General features: G+C 49.8%; 1 protein-coding gene across 2 annotated transcripts in view; it reads right to left on the bottom strand.

The window, feature by feature from the left end:
• Positions 1-17500, bottom strand: part of LOC118316962 (cadherin-4-like) — a 192925-nt gene that overhangs the window by 18173 nt on the left and 157252 nt on the right. For both annotated transcript variants that reach the window (XM_035645296.2, XM_035645294.2), the window contains 5 exons: positions 12309-12464; positions 8390-8534; positions 5777-5949; positions 3146-3283; positions 1-91 (listed from right to left, as the gene is read on the bottom strand). The exon at positions 1-91 is cut by the window's left edge and continues 95 nt beyond it. In XM_035645296.2, the coding sequence (XP_035501189.2) occupies positions 1-91; positions 3146-3283; positions 5777-5949; positions 8390-8534; positions 12309-12464 (703 nt within the window). The remainder of the gene's footprint in view (positions 92-3145; positions 3284-5776; positions 5950-8389; positions 8535-12308; positions 12465-17500) is intronic.

Below are 17500 nucleotides of genomic sequence, written 5' to 3'. Positions count from 1 at the left end.
TCCAGTTGGGCGAGTGCGGGTGGTCGGCGTCGATCACCGTCAGATTGGCCACCACCACGTCCACCCGGTTCTCCGGGACCTCGCCGGAAAACTGCAGGGGGAGAAATGGGAAAAAAAACCCTGTCACCCGTTTTTTGAAATGTCTTTATTGACACTGGGCTGTTTGAGAGACGGCAATTTCTTTCTATACAAATTTACATATTTACAGAGGCGGGCTTCTGTAAATATCCATACAAGGGCGTGTGGGAGGCGTTCAATGTCTCCTCCGTTACTGTCCTCGACGAGAAATAATATTTCCTTCCTTTGAGGTCTAGTGTGACAGAGGAGGAGGAGGAGGCCCGATAAGCCCCGGCGGGGGCCGAGTCGGCCCGTCATGTGGGCTCAGAGGATGAAAAAGCCGCGTAGACCAACCGGCAACTCTAGAGAACACGGGTCGACCCGCAGCGCCGGCCTCCCGCCCGTCGACTTCCAGGCCGATCCTCTGGGGTCAGAGGTCGTCTTCGCGCGGCATGTCGCCGCGTCACCATTGGCAACAGGCGCCGGACAAGAGCCGCTGGGCTGACCTGCGTGAGTGTCGGCTATCGAGGCCCGAACACTCATGGCAGACCATAATGACTCCTGCCTGGCAGCGCTCGCGTCGCCGGGGAGAAGAAAAAGACAGCCGACGGCAGCGGGGGCAGATTAGGGGGGCGGGAGCTGTTCACACACTCGGTGACATTCTTAAGACAACAGGCGCGTCCGTGTGGGCCTGCCGCTCGGACAAGTCGGCAGGCTGTCGTGTGTGTGTGTGTCACAGTGTGTGTGTGTCTTATTACTGTGGTTGGGTACCCCCCCCCCCCCCCCCCCCCCCCCCCCACCGACCTGATGTCGATTCAATGAAATCAAACTTCAGAGATGCTCTCGAGCTCCTGAGGGCCCTCGAGCATCTCGTTCCTCTGAACGCGGCGAGAGCCGAGGCAGAAGTGTTGAACCTGATCTGACGGGAAAACAATATTCTGAAGGGGTTTTTTTTTTCCCGCCGCAGCAGCGGCAGCTCTTTCCTGTCAATATCCCAGTTTGGCATCCACTCGCACTCGTTCCTCTTCTTTTGTAGCGTGGCACATTTGACGAGGTCGCATCGCAGCCATCCGAAAAGCCCGAGCGATGAAAGTCGCTCTCGTTCCGATCCCGAACGCAAAGAAAAGTTCATTGAAACTGTGTAAATATGATTAAAGGATTTACACAGAGTCAAAGAACGTTGAAAGTAAATCTGTCATCTGTGATTTTAGAACTGCGATGCAGTCGTCTGTGAAAGTTCTGCGTTCACCCAAAACACAGCAAACATCTATAAATGATCTTTTTCTTCATCTCTTTCTTATACACACTTTCATTTGCATGACAGATCTTTTTTTTCCCATGATGCATCGTTTGTGCCGCATCAGAGACTCTTTCACTCTAATGATTTATTTGCTGAATTACCGTTGTGACACTTCCTGGTTCTGGCAGTGATCTGCAGAAATAAAAATAATAATTGTTTTTCGGCAAAGGCTCAGGCTCTTTCTCTGATCAGGTCCTTTTTCTTCTTCTTCTTCTTCTTCTTCTTCCTTCCACTGATGCTGCCTCTTGTCCCGGGGGCCTGGTGGGCCCAGAGGAGGGACGGGGGCTTTATTCTCCGTGATGGCGACTGGCACCGTGGTGCGGTTTGAGTTTGTCACAGCTCCTCGACAAAACGCTTCTTGGCAACGGCCTCGGCCGCCTGTCGGCGTTTGGCAGCGAAAAGGCCGCGGCCGGGGCGGAGGGGGGGGGGCGAGAGGAGGAGTGACAGGACACTTCAGCGCGGGAACTTCGTGAGGACGGAGCAGGCGGAAGGAAGTGCAGGTCTCGTCGCCTTATTCCAAAACATGTTAACGTGATTGTGATTTTTTTTCTTTCTTTCTGCATCACGGAAACACTGCGGAGCGGCGGATGAGCACCCGCAGCCTCCGCGTGCCAACACATGCACCCCCCCCCCCCCCCAACCCCCCGCCCCCTGTCCCCCCCCGTCCCCCCTGCCCCCCTGGAAAAATAGGCCAGCCTCTGATAGACGTGATGAAATATTAATCGTCGACATTAAAGACAAATCCCCCCCCCCCTCCCAAAAAAAAACTTTATATCTTTTCTGGGACACAGTGAAAAGATCTACGGTAAGGGGGTTTATTGCAAACACTAAATATTTGCATAATGGCCCTGCATTCTCCACAAAATGGCTTTCATGTTGTCCCGCCACCGGGGGAAGAAAAAAACAAACGGGTGATTTATTAAAAAAGAGGCTCCGCTCGTCGCGGGCTCTAAAAAACCCTCCGGAGACATTTATCATCGATATCCGCGAAGTGGCCGAAGGGGAAATGCACGCGGACGTCGGAGCATATTAATCTATGACCGGCCGCGAACATCGGTACAGAGAATGTCCGTGTTGATTTACAGTGGGACGTGTCCGCGCTTCATCACTGCTTCACTCTTTCTCCCGACATTCGTTGTTGTCTCCCCCCTCTTGGATTCCGGCGGTGGTCCCGGTCCTCCTCCGCGCCTCTCCTCTCTTTTGACGTCTTTTATTCTCTCCATCTCCATCTCCATCTTTTGTGTCTGTGTTTGTGCGCGATGTCGCAGCTCCAGGTGCAGCGTCGACCAATGAAAGGATTCGCTGTCTCCTCGCGGGGGTGCGTTCGCTTCCTCCGTAGAGCGTCCCGCACGGGCGGTTCCTCTTTACCCCGGTTCAGCCACTTATTGATTTATTGGCGTTCGTTTTTTCGGAATTCCACCGCCGACGACACCGTACGTCATATTCGGTACTTTACTCTGGGTCGTTCTCAATAATGACCATCTGTGATGGAGCGATCATTCTACACATCCCCATCACGACAACGATTCCCTGCCTCTAGCTTTATATTGATTCATTTTTCTTTGCGTGTGTTAATATTTTGTTTATCATCTACAAGGAAATGACTTCATAACCCTTCCTCCTTGTGTAAATCTTTCCTCATTCCATTGCCCTCTCTCTCTTTTTCCACTTCCCCCTCCGTCTCTCCATCCTTCCCAATCTCTTCCTGTAATGCCTTTCTCTCTCTCTCTCTCTCTCTTCACCCTTTAAACATCATCAACCCCCCCCGTCACACGTGAAACAACTCACAGTCCTGGAGGTCAGCATCGGCGGGTTGTCGTTGATGTCCGTGACGGTGATGATGGCCGTGGCCGTGTTGGACAGGCCGAAGTTCAGGTTGCCCTCCATGTCCGTGGCCTGCACGATGATGGTGTACTGGGACACTTTCTGTTTCAGGAGGAGAAGACAGAAAAGAGCAAGGAAACGAGAGTGAGCGACGAGCAGGGATTCTTCTCCGCAAGCAGATTCAATGTTCTCTCGTCCGCAGCAGCCGCCGCCGCCACACACCGAGTGTTCTGTTCCACCGTCACTATCCAAGGTCTTATCTGAAAAAAGGAAACGTTAAAAGCGGTGAAGTCTTTTAGATTCGACTGAGCTGGAACCTGCTTGCAGAACCGTTCCAGACTTCACACCCCCATCACAGACTCGGGTACTTCACTTCCCCCTGGACGGACAGATGTGGAGACAACGATCCGACTGACGGAGATTAATAGACTTATCTATGGAGAAATAATATGAGACACTGACAAATGTCATTTCATTTCTCAAAAATGACACAGTGTTGCTTCGCTGGAAGCTGAAATATGGGTTTCTCATTTGTATTTTTTTTTGGGGGGTGCTGCTGTCTCCTCATCCTTCTCCTCCTCCTCGGTTTCCTCCTCCTCCTCCTCCTCCTCATCCTCCACATCCTCCCACTCATCCTCTTCCTCCTCATCCTCCTCATCCTCCTCCTCCTCCTCCTCTTCCTCCTCCTCATCCTCCCCATCCTCAACATCCTCCCCCTCATCCTCATCCTTTTCCTCCCCTTCATCCTCTTCCTCCTCCTCCTCATCCTCCTCCTCCTCATATTCCTCCTCCTCCTCTTCCTCCTCCTCCTCCTCCTCTCTTCGCTGGCAGCCTCCGTCTCTCCGTCCGTCCCCGGGTGCAGTTAATGGGGCCGCGGGAAGGACTGGAGCCGCGGAGCCGACTGTCGGGATAATGTGTCCCGTCACCGAGATTCCCAATTACATTCCCGGTCTCTCGCTCACCTGCTAATTACTGAGTAAATATCCCAATTAGTGGCCGAGGACGCCACGTCGGGAGGATTAGACAGCTCCTCTCATCTCCGTGCTCGACGAGACGCTGAACTCCAACCTCTCATTAACACCCCCACACACACACACACACACACGCACGCACGCGCACCACGTCTTGTTTAAAAGCGGTGCTTCGCCCCGGCTGTCCCATCAGCCCCTGCGCACCGCGTGTACACAACACTCTGGCTAATTAGACAAGGGAGTAATTATGGCGAGCGGCTCTGAACCGCTCAGCATCGCAAACAACACCGCCAGCGCAACCGGGGTTCCTCCGGAGAACCCGGACTGGTCTGCTTTCCTGTCAACAAGCTTCTTTTTTTTTTAAAAAGAAAAAGAAAGTCCACTGCAGACCAGTGGAAAACCTTCAGAAGAGAAACCCGGCGTGGGAGTTCATGAAGCAGAGGAAGAAGGAAGACTCAGAAGTGAAGAACAGAGGAGAGGAGGACCGACAGCAGGGGTGTGCAGCCGGAGGCACGAGGGAGGAGGACGACCCAAAATAGACATAGCCTGTGTTCTTCTTCTTCTTCTTCTTCTTCTTCTTCTCCGAGGCACCCAACACCTCCGACACCCAGGGAGGAGGGAGACGCGGAGACTTTGAACGTTTCCAAGGGGCCCGGGTGCCGAATGGAAGTGGACCGGGGGAAACACTGCAGTGGGCCGCGGCGCGGCTCCCCCGCGGATGTTTGTGTTCGGCACAGAAGCTCCGCACGCGCTCTCTAAACTCCTCATCGAGACGCCCGCGGACGTTCAGTCGACTTCCGTCTCCGTCCTCGCCGAGGCCGGAGGCAGCAGGAGGAGGAGGAGGCGGAGCTAGCAGAGCTTCCATGTTGGTTTTTTTCTTCTTAGGAATATGGTCAATCAATATAAATCACATTTGTAACGGTCACAAATATACGCTGGGCTAACTACTGATGACCCTCTCTCTCTCTCTCTCTCTGGCATCGCCATCTCTCGCTTCTTTGCCAAATTCACACACTCCCCGACTCCACCTCCATCATTACGCCCCCATCTGCCTCGCTCTGTTTTCCTTTCCCATCGCTCCCCGACGGCTTCCCCCTCCCTCTCACCTCCATTGCCTCGTGTTTTATCGAGTGTAGATGTGATTATGTGGGGGCTCTTTGTGTTTGTCTGACAGGTGTCAAGGGCATTTCCACTTTATCTTGCACCGCCACGCTAACTCACACACGGCGACGGCGGCGGCGGCGGCGACGGCGGCGGCGGCGAAGACGGGCGCAGCCACACACTGCGCGGCGTGACGTGTTGTTATTAGGCGTGTCGCCCGGTGACAGTTCGGGACGGTGATCCGTCTGCCTGAGATTCATTCTCTGCATGAATACACACATTTGGGTCTTGGCACAACTTTTATAGCTCCATAAACAAGGTGACCGCAGAGGCAGGCAATTTAGTCCGAAGATGGCCTGATGTGTGTGTGTGGATGTGTGTGTGTGTGTGTGTGTGTGAGTGATAGTGTGTGTGGTGACGAATGACAACAGAACGCATTGTGTTCACAGTTCTTATTGACTAAAAATCTTTACAAAAATCCTCATGTGCGCCGGATGCTGCGTTCGTTAGCGGTGTGACCGACCTCTCGGTCCAGACCGGGCGCCACGGTCACGATGTCTCCGGTCTCACTGTTGATGGTGAACATGTTGGGGATGGGGCTGTGCGGCGTCTGCGACAGGATGCGGTAGCGCACCATGCCGTTGGCGGTGGTGTTGTCGTCCGCGTCGAACGCCGACAGGTGCATCACGTACGTTCCTAGAGAAAGAAAAAAATACATATATTTTAAATATTCATGCAGGAAATAAAAAGTCAAAAGAACAAGAACATGTCAACTGTCAAAGTAAGAACGGATTTATTTTTAACCTTTCATTTGTGCTAATGCTAAACAAGTCGTTTGTATGACCACTAGCTTATGGTTGCTAACGTTAGCTAACATGACCCTATGACTAAATACTATATAGATATTATTGCATCAAAATTAAAAAATATCACAGATGAACAGGAAACAACTGACTCGAGCACATTTGGGAATTAAGGGAAAAAAATTCAGCATCATTCCATTTTTACTTATTCTTTCCTTACAATAAACGGGTCTAAGTCCATAATTAACTGATCATTTGTTGCTCACTGTGAATCACTGTGAATCAGCCATTGGTAATATTACATTACATTCCAATCATTCAGCAGATGCTTTTGTCCAAAGCGACTAACAATAAGTGCATTCAACCATGAAGATATTACTCAGAAGTGCAAGAATTCATAAGTAGGTAAAACGCTTCAAGTGCTATTTGCAATAAAGTGTAACTGAAAGTTTAAAAAAAATATTCGAACCGATGCTGGTCAACGTGTGGATTCAAGTGGTTGATAAACCGCCACTTGATTCCGTGACTCTTATCACGACGTGCATGAATCTGTCAAATCGAAAATTCGCCAGCACAGAAATGTTGGACACCTACTTTTGTTAAAGAACACGTGTCCTGATATGGATGAGGTTCAACTACCGAGATGTTTGTGTCAAACCTTGGACGCGAGCGGTTAAGGGAGAACAGACACGCCGCTGCGTTTGCAGAGAATCCGACACTTTCCTGCCTCCACACAGTCTCTCTCCCCCTCCATCCCTCCCTCCCTCCCTCCCTCCCTCCTGCTCCCTCGCTCTCCCGGCTGATTGTAATTGCCAGAGATGGTGATATCATCCCAGTGACAGGCCCCCTGTCCGGGGATAATTGTAACCGCAGCTCCCATTTCAAACTTCATTACATTTCAAAGCAACATTTGTCAATGACTCGGCCGGAGGGAGCACTCCAAAGGGCCTCTCGGCGCGACGAGGAATAAAAGCCGTGGCGGCATGAGAGCGAGAGAGAGAGAGAGAGAGAGAGGAAACAGAGGACAGGCTCTCTATTTGGTGGGACTCCAATTGGAGCCACTATCAGTCCTTCACCCATCATTTTTTTTTTTTGAGAGAGAGAGAGATGGAGGGATAAAGAGGAGAGGAGGAGGTGAAGAATCACAATGGCATCCCATCAGCGGGGTAATTTCATTAAGCTGCACTCTTAGGGGGTTTAATGTGGACCCTTTGTACGGGCGTCCTAAGCTGTGCCTGACAGGATTAGGTCTCCGTAATGACTCTTTAATTTGCAAACTAATTCAAGTCTGTAATTGGCCACGCACCGAAACTACTGGCGCTCTGAATTTTCTAAAACGCTCTCTCTCTTTTTTCTCTTCTAATATCATTATTGTTTTGCAGAATGTCACGCGTGCCACAGAGACTTGTCTGCTGTGTGTGTGTGTGTGTGTGTGGGGGAAGGAGGGAAGAAAGAAAAGAAAAGAAAAGAATGAAAGAATGAACGTTCTTTATTGCACCTGTGGCGTCTCATCAGGCTCGCGCAACACAGAGCTCATCTCCGAGGCTCTCGCGCTCTGAGCTGAGACATAAAAATGACCCGGTGGTGCTTCGGCGTGGAGCGTTTAATGGCCCCGTCTCCGCTCGGGCCCCCGAGCACCCCTTTGCTTTATGGCCACCGCTGAAGCCGACTGAATGAAAAGCCACCACAGGAGACGGATTCTCTTAGTGTGTCGGCTAAATCGGGGGCAAACAGATTCGCTGGCGTCGTGAAAACATATAAAAAGACGATCTCCCGGCTACCGGCCGTTCATTATCGGGCCAGCTCATATTTAATATCGTCACACATTTATTTTAAAGCCCCGGTGTGTAATCTTTGTACTTTTCTGCCGGCATCTGGTGGGAAAGTTGCAGAACCGCAACCAACTGAGCACTCGACAGGGGACACCTTAGGTTGGCGCACCGCTAAATCCATTTCCTGTTTCCGGCAGCGCTGGAAATTCAACGCAAATGCGACGCATTCTGGAACCGTTCTCTGCAACCGGATTTAATGCTGCGTTCCGTGATTTTTTCCCGACCCCCTGAGCTGCGGTGGAACCGTAACGCAGCACAACACGACGTAGTAAACATGGCGTCTCACGCGGAGGTCGGGTCCACTTCATGTTACTATATTTAACTCATTCAGACTTGACGAAAGAACATCTGGTTCTTTGTTGCAGGTGATAATACATATATGAACACATAGTTATGGACAATATATTCAATTTCTGTGAGTAAGTTCTTCTAAATATTCACACGCTGCAGCTTTAATCTTTCCCGTCATCACACTTTTGCGTCACGTCGACCCGTCGTTACCTGGTTTGGAGCCTTCGTCCACCGAGCCGTTGTACACCTGGTTTTTGAACTCGGGCCTGTTGTCGTTCATGTCGATGACGAAGATGTACAGGTCGATGGGGTTCTCCACCTGGTTCCCGTTCATGTCCACGGCGTGGGCGCGCAGCTGGGAGGCACACATAATCAACAACACGAGTTTAGATCACAGCTCATAATTATTAATTATCACTTTGGGAGCGGAACATAATGAGTCGATGAATACTTTTGGATCGAATCCACGATGCAGAGAAAATATTTGGCAAAACATTTGGTGTTTGATGAATAGAACAAACAAATCTATTGACTCGTACATGATTGATTAGCATTTTCTACATTTTATGTTTATTCAATATGCGATCAAAAATAAAAAAAACCATGTTTGATAGACTCCTTTTTACAGTGCGGTCAAAGAAATATGTTTTTTCAGGAGCAGCTGCACTTGGTCAGGCAACATGCAAGCACATTCCTGACCTTCTGATTGGTCGACCTTGGAGGAGCAACAGGAAGTGCTGCGCCTACTTCAGGGAGCTTGTGGAAAGAAACACTTGATTTGTATTTACAGGTGAACGGTGCGTAAGTGTATCATTCCAAGGACAGTAGAGTTACTGTACACGTGGTGTTTCTGGAAATTACATTTCAATTATTACCTTTAACAACTTTTCAATACAGTTTAGTCTCATTTAGTTTGATTTTCAAAAGTGTGATTATACTGTGTTCTATATATTAGGTTTAAACACATGTATGTAAAAATAAACACCATTCACTCTTTCGTGTGGTTGAAAAGACCCAGCCGTCCTCGAACGCACCCCGTCCTCAGAGCCGTCTACGTTAAACCACCAGCCCAAATGACCACGTTGTATTTTTTAATAAAGCTGCTTGTGCCTTCATTTCTATCAGTCAATTTTCAAAGAGTTGCTTGAAAGTCAGTTCTGAGTCACACGCCCTCGTCAGCTCGGCGTTTTTTTTTTCCCAACTGCAGAAGTAACGAGCGGAAGATTAAAAAAAAACAAACCCGTTAATAAAACACCAATAACACTGAGAGAAAGTGTTTTCATCCTGCGTTCAAAGCTCCTCCGCAGTGTTTTCTGAATTTATTCAATTATACAGTAGAAAAAAAAGATTCAAAAAAGGCCTTGGACTGAGAGAACAATATTAAGCAGGGTCATGAGTCAAATTCAGGATATTTTTCTTGCAGAGAAATTTCCTTTTTCTGATTATGTGCTTTTTTTTTTTTTTTTCCCTTTGCCCAGACGTCTTATCTCTTCACACTCCGCCAGAAGTTTTATTTTCCATTTTTTATCCGAGCAGAAAATAAAAAGCAAGAAGCGTCTCATTTCATCGGCCCGCCGGCTGTGAAGGTGATGCGTCTTCTTTCTCCCGGGTCAACGGTCTGTCTGATTTTTTTCCGGTCTCGAAAAGCGTCCCGAGCCTCTCGGCTTCCCTCTGATCCGCGGACGCGTCTGGAACTCTGCACAACTGCGCCCTGGCCGACGGAATCGGCAAGTAGCTTTCTTCGCCAAAGTTTCGGACATGAGGCCGCAGCTGGGAAAAAAAATCAATACGCGATATGAAAACGAGTCCCCGGGAGAAACGAGACGAGAATCCGCCGGAAAATGTTGAGTGTGAATAAATGTTTGTGGCGTGTTTGCGCCTCCTCCTCCTCCTCACACACACGTGAAGGTCAGAACACGAGGAGTGAAGTGGCAATCTGAGAATGAACAGCTGGCTTCGGGGGTTTAAGGCTGTTTTGATGCACTTCACCGTACCCGGGGAAGCTCTACGTCCCTGAACATGACTTATTCAGCGATGTTCCTGTCAGGTGGGAAGCGCCGGGGATGTGTGCAGTTTCGTACGGAAGAGATGCGATCTGCATCCTGGCCCTAACGACGCCGGCTGAGGAATATTTATTCCATTGAAATGTCAGCCATCGATTACAGGAAGCCTGCAACTTTGTCTGATGCTGAGGACTTCCATCTGTAGGGGGGAGGTCGGGGTGTGTGCGTGTGTGTGTGTGTGGGGGGGGGGGGGGGGGGGGGGGGGGGGGGACGTGGCTGGAAATGAGCTGGGAGAAGGAAAGAAAAACGTTCCAGGAACAGACTGTAGCATGACCTTTTTTTTTTTCCCCTTCTTCTTCTTCTTCCCCTCACCACGGATGGAGAAGCGAGGGAATCGTTCTCCTTCTCCCATCTCCGGGGCCTGATGGGAAACATGCTACCTGGCCGCCGCGCCGGGGGGGGTCGGGGGGGCCGGTGGGGGGGCAGATGAGTGAAACGAGCCCCTGGGCTCATTTCAGCAGGAAATAGACTAAAAAACAATTCTCCGTTCGGCTCCTTCTCCTCAGAGAGAGGCGAAGATCTCCGCCGCCGCATGCCCGTCCTCCTCCTCCAGGATGCTCCGCTCAGATTGTGTCTCCAGGTCTCCGCCGAGGTTAATTCGACTTTACTTCCCCCCCCCCCCCCCACTGCATTGTCTGATCTGTCCTGCACCCAATATCCGTGTGCTGCCACCGCACCGCACCTCGCCGGGCTCGGAGGAAACCCCCCCCCCCCCAAAAAAACCCCAGGCCCCCTTATCTCCGCCCCCATCCCTCATCCCTCATCCCTCATCCCTCATCCCTCATCCCTCATCCCTCCACCCTAATTCAATAACAGCAGGAGTCGGAGATCACCGCCATGTTTAAAGAAGGCGAAATGTAATTCTGGGTCCACATTAAAGTTATTATCTTGAAAGGCAGGGGGAGAAAACAAGAGCGTGCCATGCGGCGGCGGCGGCGGCGGCGGCGCTCTGCGTTTGGCAGAGAGGAAGCATCGTGATGGAGATAACAGCAGACCAGATGCTCCAGGGTTTTTTTTTCTCTCCCTCATAAGAATGCGTCTTGGTGCTCGGCTGGTTTTGAATTTCAGACTGCCTCGACCGGAAAAAAAAAAGAAGGAAGGACCTGGACCGTAACTTTGTCGTGCCCTTGCATGAAATATGAAGTAAACAAACGCAAGAGCACAAAGTCAAGTTGGAAACTTTGCGCGTTACAAAGTGCGTTGCGCGTTCTCTTCGCTCCCCCGTCTGTAAAGTTCAGACGGAGGAAGTTCACATCTCAGACAACCACAGTTTAATTGCCGTTCATCCGCTCACGTGCACATCGTCGCCCTCGCCTCAGTTTACATTCCAGCGGCTCGCCCTCCTCCGCCGCCGCCGCCGCCGCGGCAAACAGCGACTTCAACTGACGGCGCCTTCAGAGAGCCTGCGCCGCTCTTAACAAACGACCTCATCGATTTGGAGTCTCTCGGGAATAAACACTGCTCGGAGACGTCGGGCTCGCAGCCGCTCACTTACGGGAGTGTAACTCAGCCCGTATGAGTGCATTGGGGCGGCGTCTGGCACGGAGACAGAAACGAAAAACTGATAAACCCAGTGTGACAACAGGTTTGCACCCTTATTCATTTGTTCATATTTCCAAATGGTGATTTCATTGAGACGAAGCAGGTGTTGGTATTTCTGACCACGTACCGTACGCTGCACGAAAACCCATGTTACATCACCCAATACATTCAGGTGAACTAACTAGACACAGCGCAGTGAACCTGACGGTGCGTTGACACCGGACGACACGCTCACATACGAAATCAACGCAAAGACGCTGAAAATATTTGAACTCGAGCGACATTTCCGACAAATTGTATATATGATATATAATATAATATTATTCATATTAGAGAAGGCGTTTTTTATTACTGATGAAAAAAAAATCGACACTGATTCTGTTGAAGTCGCTTCCTGCTCAGGTGAAGAAACTTACTGTGTGTTAAAGGGTTAAATGGCTGTTTACTGAGGTCCATGGGATTCATGTCAAAGGTCAAAGGTCATAGCTGTTGTTGTGTGTGTGTCTGTGTGTGTTACCACTCACGTGGTAAGAAGAGCGATGTTCCCGGTCCAGAGGTTTGGTGACGAACATCTTTCCGACCACGGGGTCGATGTTGAACACCTCGTTGGGCGGTTGATCCGCTCCCACGCCGGTGATGCTGTACCGGATGGAGATGTCCAGGTCCTGGTCCGAGCGGATCTGCAATCGCAATCGAAACAGAGGAACACGGGGAATCAAGTCGGGAAGTCGAGTCGTCGTTCGTCTCATTATTTCTTCTGTGTTTCTATCTTATTTCTGTCTCGACCCACGGGACTGGAGTCAAACAATCACACACACAAACACACACACACACACACACACACACACACACCTGAAATATTCACTGTGACGTGTTTATGATCCAAGTACCAGACTGTGAAATATGAAACTCCAGAGTTGAATCATTTGTCCTGAAGCAAACTGAGAAACTTGATATTACAGATGATTCACTGTGGAAACACACACACACACACACACACACACACACTCAAGCATTCCATTAGCGCTGCCGCGGGGAACTCTGTGCTTTCTGTTATTCTGTTTGGCAGAGTTGGACGGCTTCAAAAGAGAAATTTAAATTCAATATATTTCTGGGGGGGGGGGGGGGGGGGGGGGGGGGGGGGGGGGGGGGGGGGGGAAATCAACCTATATTCACTGTTAACTTTGACATACACCGCGGCCGCGCTGGGGAGAAAAAAAACAGACGGACAATTAGAGATGTAAGTGGAAGTGCGAGGTTGTAATTGTCGCGCAATTAAGGGATGCATCAGTCAACATGACAACAAACAGCATTTTCGGGGGGGGGAGAAAAAAAGTGAGGCCAGAAGAGAATAAAAGAGTGTGAAATCCAGGGTGGACACAGAGAGCAGCATTATTTTATTAACCGCGGGAGACGGGGAGAGCACAAGATGTTCCCGTGTTTTTGATTCGGTTTTGCAGCCGACGAGCGCCAAGTGCGACCGCGCCGTCTGCGCTCCGGCCTTAAGTGCTCCGGAGTCATTTGGTCTCATCTGGAAGAGATTTTCAATTTGGCGTCAGAAAAACCTCGGAGCTCACGATCCCTTTCCAGTAATTACGGGACAACCAGAGAACATCAGCTGGTCTGTCAAAATCACAATCACACACACACACACACACTCACACACACACACAAATGCACACACACTTTTCTCTTCCATTTAAGGGATATTTCAGTGATTTTGAAGTGGGGTTGTGTCAGTTACCTATGCATAGTTAATATGTGACCTTATGGAGATGAGATCAGCGATGTCATTTGACGGAGTTCGGAGGAGAAGTAGAAGTAGCGTGAGTCTGAGTCCCACTGTTACAGTGGGGACCACCCAAAAACGTCTGTTTCGCCACATTTTTAAATGCTTACCTGAAAAAAGAAATATCCGTTCAATTGCGCGCCGAAGGACGTATTATTTTTCACTGCGACAGCTGATTTGCGGAGTGATACTTCACCGGCGCGAGTTGGCGCAGTGATACCTGGCCGAGGTACGCTTGGGAAAAAAGTGCAAGCTTAAACGTCTGTCTGGCGGAAAACTGAAGCGATGAAAGAAAGAATACGTCCTCCAGCGTACAATTGAACGGGTATTCATTTTTTTTCTAGGTAACGTTATAAAATGTGGCAAAAAAGAGACTTATGCTACTTCCCCTTCTCCTCCAAACTCCGTGAAATGACTTCGCTGATCTCCATCTGCATGAGGTGACACGTTGACTATCCATGAGTAACTCACACCGCCCCACCTCAAAATCACTGAACTGTCCCTTTAAATGACTGTTCCAGCGGAGCCCCCCCCCCCCAAACCAGAAGAGCGCACCGCTGTCTTCGACCCGTCTCCGTCGTTCACCACTCGCGGGAACCAATTTGGCGCCATTTTTGACACACCGCGAGTTTTCCTGCCTCGCCGAGGAAAAATTGCCGGAGCGACTAACAAGGACGAGGTGAGGACACTCGGTATCGGACAGGTGTCATCCCGACTCCCGCTCCGACCGCTGTCACCATCACCGAGAATACCATTATCCCAATTCCTCCCCCCTCGGTTCTTCGGCTGCATCGACGTCGTGCCGTCGACTCTCTCTTTTTGAGACTAGACTCCAGTGGAGGCGTTTCTTAATAATCAAAGACGATCGGTTATAGACACATCAGCTGTAATGATGCAGGAGGAGCTGTCACCAGTTCTACTTGTGCATGTCTGTACGTGTGCAGCGGGGAAGAGATCGCTCTGCACAGATCTCGGCAGAATCGCTGCTGACAGCTCTGATAATTAACGAGCAGCGGGATGAAGACTGTTATTACTTCAGGAGGAAATCTTCCCCTCTCTTAAAAGCAGCTCCGTCGAACCCTCCGTGTTGTGCCATTAGCCTCCTGTGCGGACCACAGCGCTCTGACTCCATCTTTCCTCTCCCGTGGCATTAGAAAACACAAGCTATTACCACACACCCGCCCCCCCCCCCCCCCCCCCCCGCTCTTCCCATCTCCTTCCTCCTCATCTTCACTCCTCCCCTCCCTCCTCTCATGTCTCCCCTCCGCCCGTACGCTCTCATCGCTCTCCGTCTTTCTTTTCGTCGCTCCAGGTCTCTGCGGGGACAGAAGCCATGCATAAAGGATGAAATTACTTCAATCCGTTTGGCCCTGGCGGTGGCGTATAAATCCTCACCAGTTAGGAAGTGATAGCCCTCCATAACTCCATTTGGGTCTGTCCCCGCCCCTCTGGTTTTTCCTGCCCGTTTCCAAGTTGTCCTGCTTGGGGGGTGAGAAGACGTTCCATTTTTTTCTTCTCCGCAGTCTTTCCAGCCAATTAGCTGGCGTTCCCGCAATGTTCACGTTTTTTGAAAATGTTTAAGGGGCGGCGCCAGAATCCTTCTCCTCATCTGCCATGTGCACACGCACATTCCAGCTCACACGTGTGCTTTCTGCAGTCACTTGAATTTGTGCCGATTAATAGTTTGGAAAAAAGACTCACGTTGTTTCTGCTCCAGTCTTTACTCTGGGTGTGTCTGCGATGAGAAACTGCCTCGTGGTTATTAACATTAACATTAACATCAACATGTATGTGATAAATCACATCCATATATATATATATATTTACATGGTGATGCATTCAGGGAATCCAATAATGGCTGTGAGACATTCAGCTAAATGTTGTCAGTCTCCTGCTCTTGGCACAGAAACATTATGATGTCAGAAAAAACGTAAAGAGACTTTTAACACTATGTTGAAAACGAAGCTGAAGGGAAATCAGCCGCTTTGAGTTGGTTCCTTAAAAAAAGTTTCACATGAGAATGACGCAGACTGACATGAAAAGAAAAGCAGACGCGCAAAAGAACGGACGACCCAGGTCGGACTCATCGGTTTGAATCTCAGAGAGACGTGTTTCAGAGGCCGACGCCGGGTTAGCGAGCGGTCGGATGACAGGAAACCGCCCGAAACCTGGAGTTCTCAGACGAAAGACGAAAATCTTCCTCCCGTAGCAGCAACAGACGGAGGAGAAATACAGATCGACAGGTCACAGACGCACGGGTGGAGTGAAGGGAAAAGGTTCCGAGGTCCGTCTGTCAAATGTTCCCTGTCGTCGGCGCGAAGATGAAGAAAAAGACGCCGTGTGTTTCGTGGCGAGTCAGCGAGTCAGTTTTTTGCATTTAGAGCTTTTCCTCCCTCAGAGGCTGCGACGCCGTGCAAGCGTCTCTCTCCAAAACAAGTAGAGCAGGATTGATGTTGACTCTCAGTCTCACAATAAGTCCTGTCTCTCACTTACTTAAACATTAAACACAAACGTGTGCAACACCTTGCATTAATCAGAGAGGGGAGGTGTGTACAGTCTGCGCGAACAGATGTAACAACAGACCGAGGGCGGAATGTAGAGGAAGTGTCTCCACGACTGCTGGATGGTTGGAATTTACATTTTTTTCTGAACGAATTGTAATAACTTCATCTGGTGTCATCAGGTAAAACAGAACTTAAAAGGTAATAATTGGTTGTTTATGACCAAACTTAAATAAATAAAACTAATCAGCCCTACGTGAATTTTGTGTTAGGGCTCATTAGCAGACGTCCATGCATGTTAAAGGGGCAGTATGCAATTCTAAAGCAATGGACTTGAATTGACTAGAATTGTAAAAATCTTCCTCACTAGCTGTTGGTTCTGTGTGCGTGCCGACATGCTGAGAGACGTGCCAGCGGGTGGCACTGCAGATCAGGGCTTTGGGCCTTAATGGTTTGCACGTTGGCCTCCCGTACCGGAGGTCAAGGGTTCGCGGCCCGGCCAGAGCAGTAAAATCACAAGAACAACAACAACAAAAGAGAGATGCCAGGGTTGGATCCAGATCGTCCTTCCTGTCGTCTGTTCCTGTCTACTATTGTACTTGACCTCGGTGGAAAACGCCATGAGGTCAGAGGAAAGGCGTAAATGGGGATTCATAGGACTTACGAAAAGCCAACAGCGTCAAAACTACGTCATCACGTGACGACGGGTGTTGTTGACGCGTCTGTCGTGGTGAAACTACACATTTCCGAAGATGGACTACAAAAACCTCAGCGGCTCTACAGCATGTTTTACCACCGTGTGACATCACATGTTATGATTCATATTTAACAGTAACTGACATGATGATGGCTCTTCTGGGTCATATTCATACTCTTCTTCTTCGGATTGAGTCTTTTACGTTCGTGCATGGCGCGTCACGTTAAATATCGCTGCTGCAATGAATTGTGGGACGTCTGTTTCTCTTCGACCGCACCCAAGCTTCCTCCAAAATCTCCCACTGCCCCTTTAACGTGCAGAACTACGGCGGTGAACACGAACACCGTCGGCATGCCGATGTCAGCGTTTGCCTCAAAGCACCGCTGCTCCTCCGGAGCCTCGAGGGCCGCCAGGTCGTTATTCACGCCGAGGCAATTTAAAAAGACTAAATCGCCTCTTCTTTTCTAGTTCGCCAAACAACGTTATCCTTTGCACCCGGCCGCGTCTCTGCCGGCTTCCTCCGCCGCTCTGCTGTGTTTTAATAAAGGCAAACTCATGACTTCGTTGTTTTTCAGGTACATTTTTTCGTCTGACAAGTCAGAAAATGAAATGATCGGGAAATAATGCCCCGTTACCGCGGCTCATGAAGCGCCGCACCGCAACATCATCGAATCACATTTTGTGTGATTGGAATAATGAGAGAAAAAATAAAAGCGTGCTAGCGAACCT

The sequence above is a fragment of the Scophthalmus maximus genome, chromosome 3 (assembly GCF_022379125.1).
Source record: "Scophthalmus maximus strain ysfricsl-2021 chromosome 3, ASM2237912v1, whole genome shotgun sequence".
NCBI lineage: Eukaryota > Metazoa > Chordata > Actinopteri > Pleuronectiformes > Scophthalmidae > Scophthalmus > Scophthalmus maximus.
The sequence above is the reverse complement of the archived record's forward strand: the minus strand, read 5'-3'. Positions and strand labels throughout refer to the sequence as shown.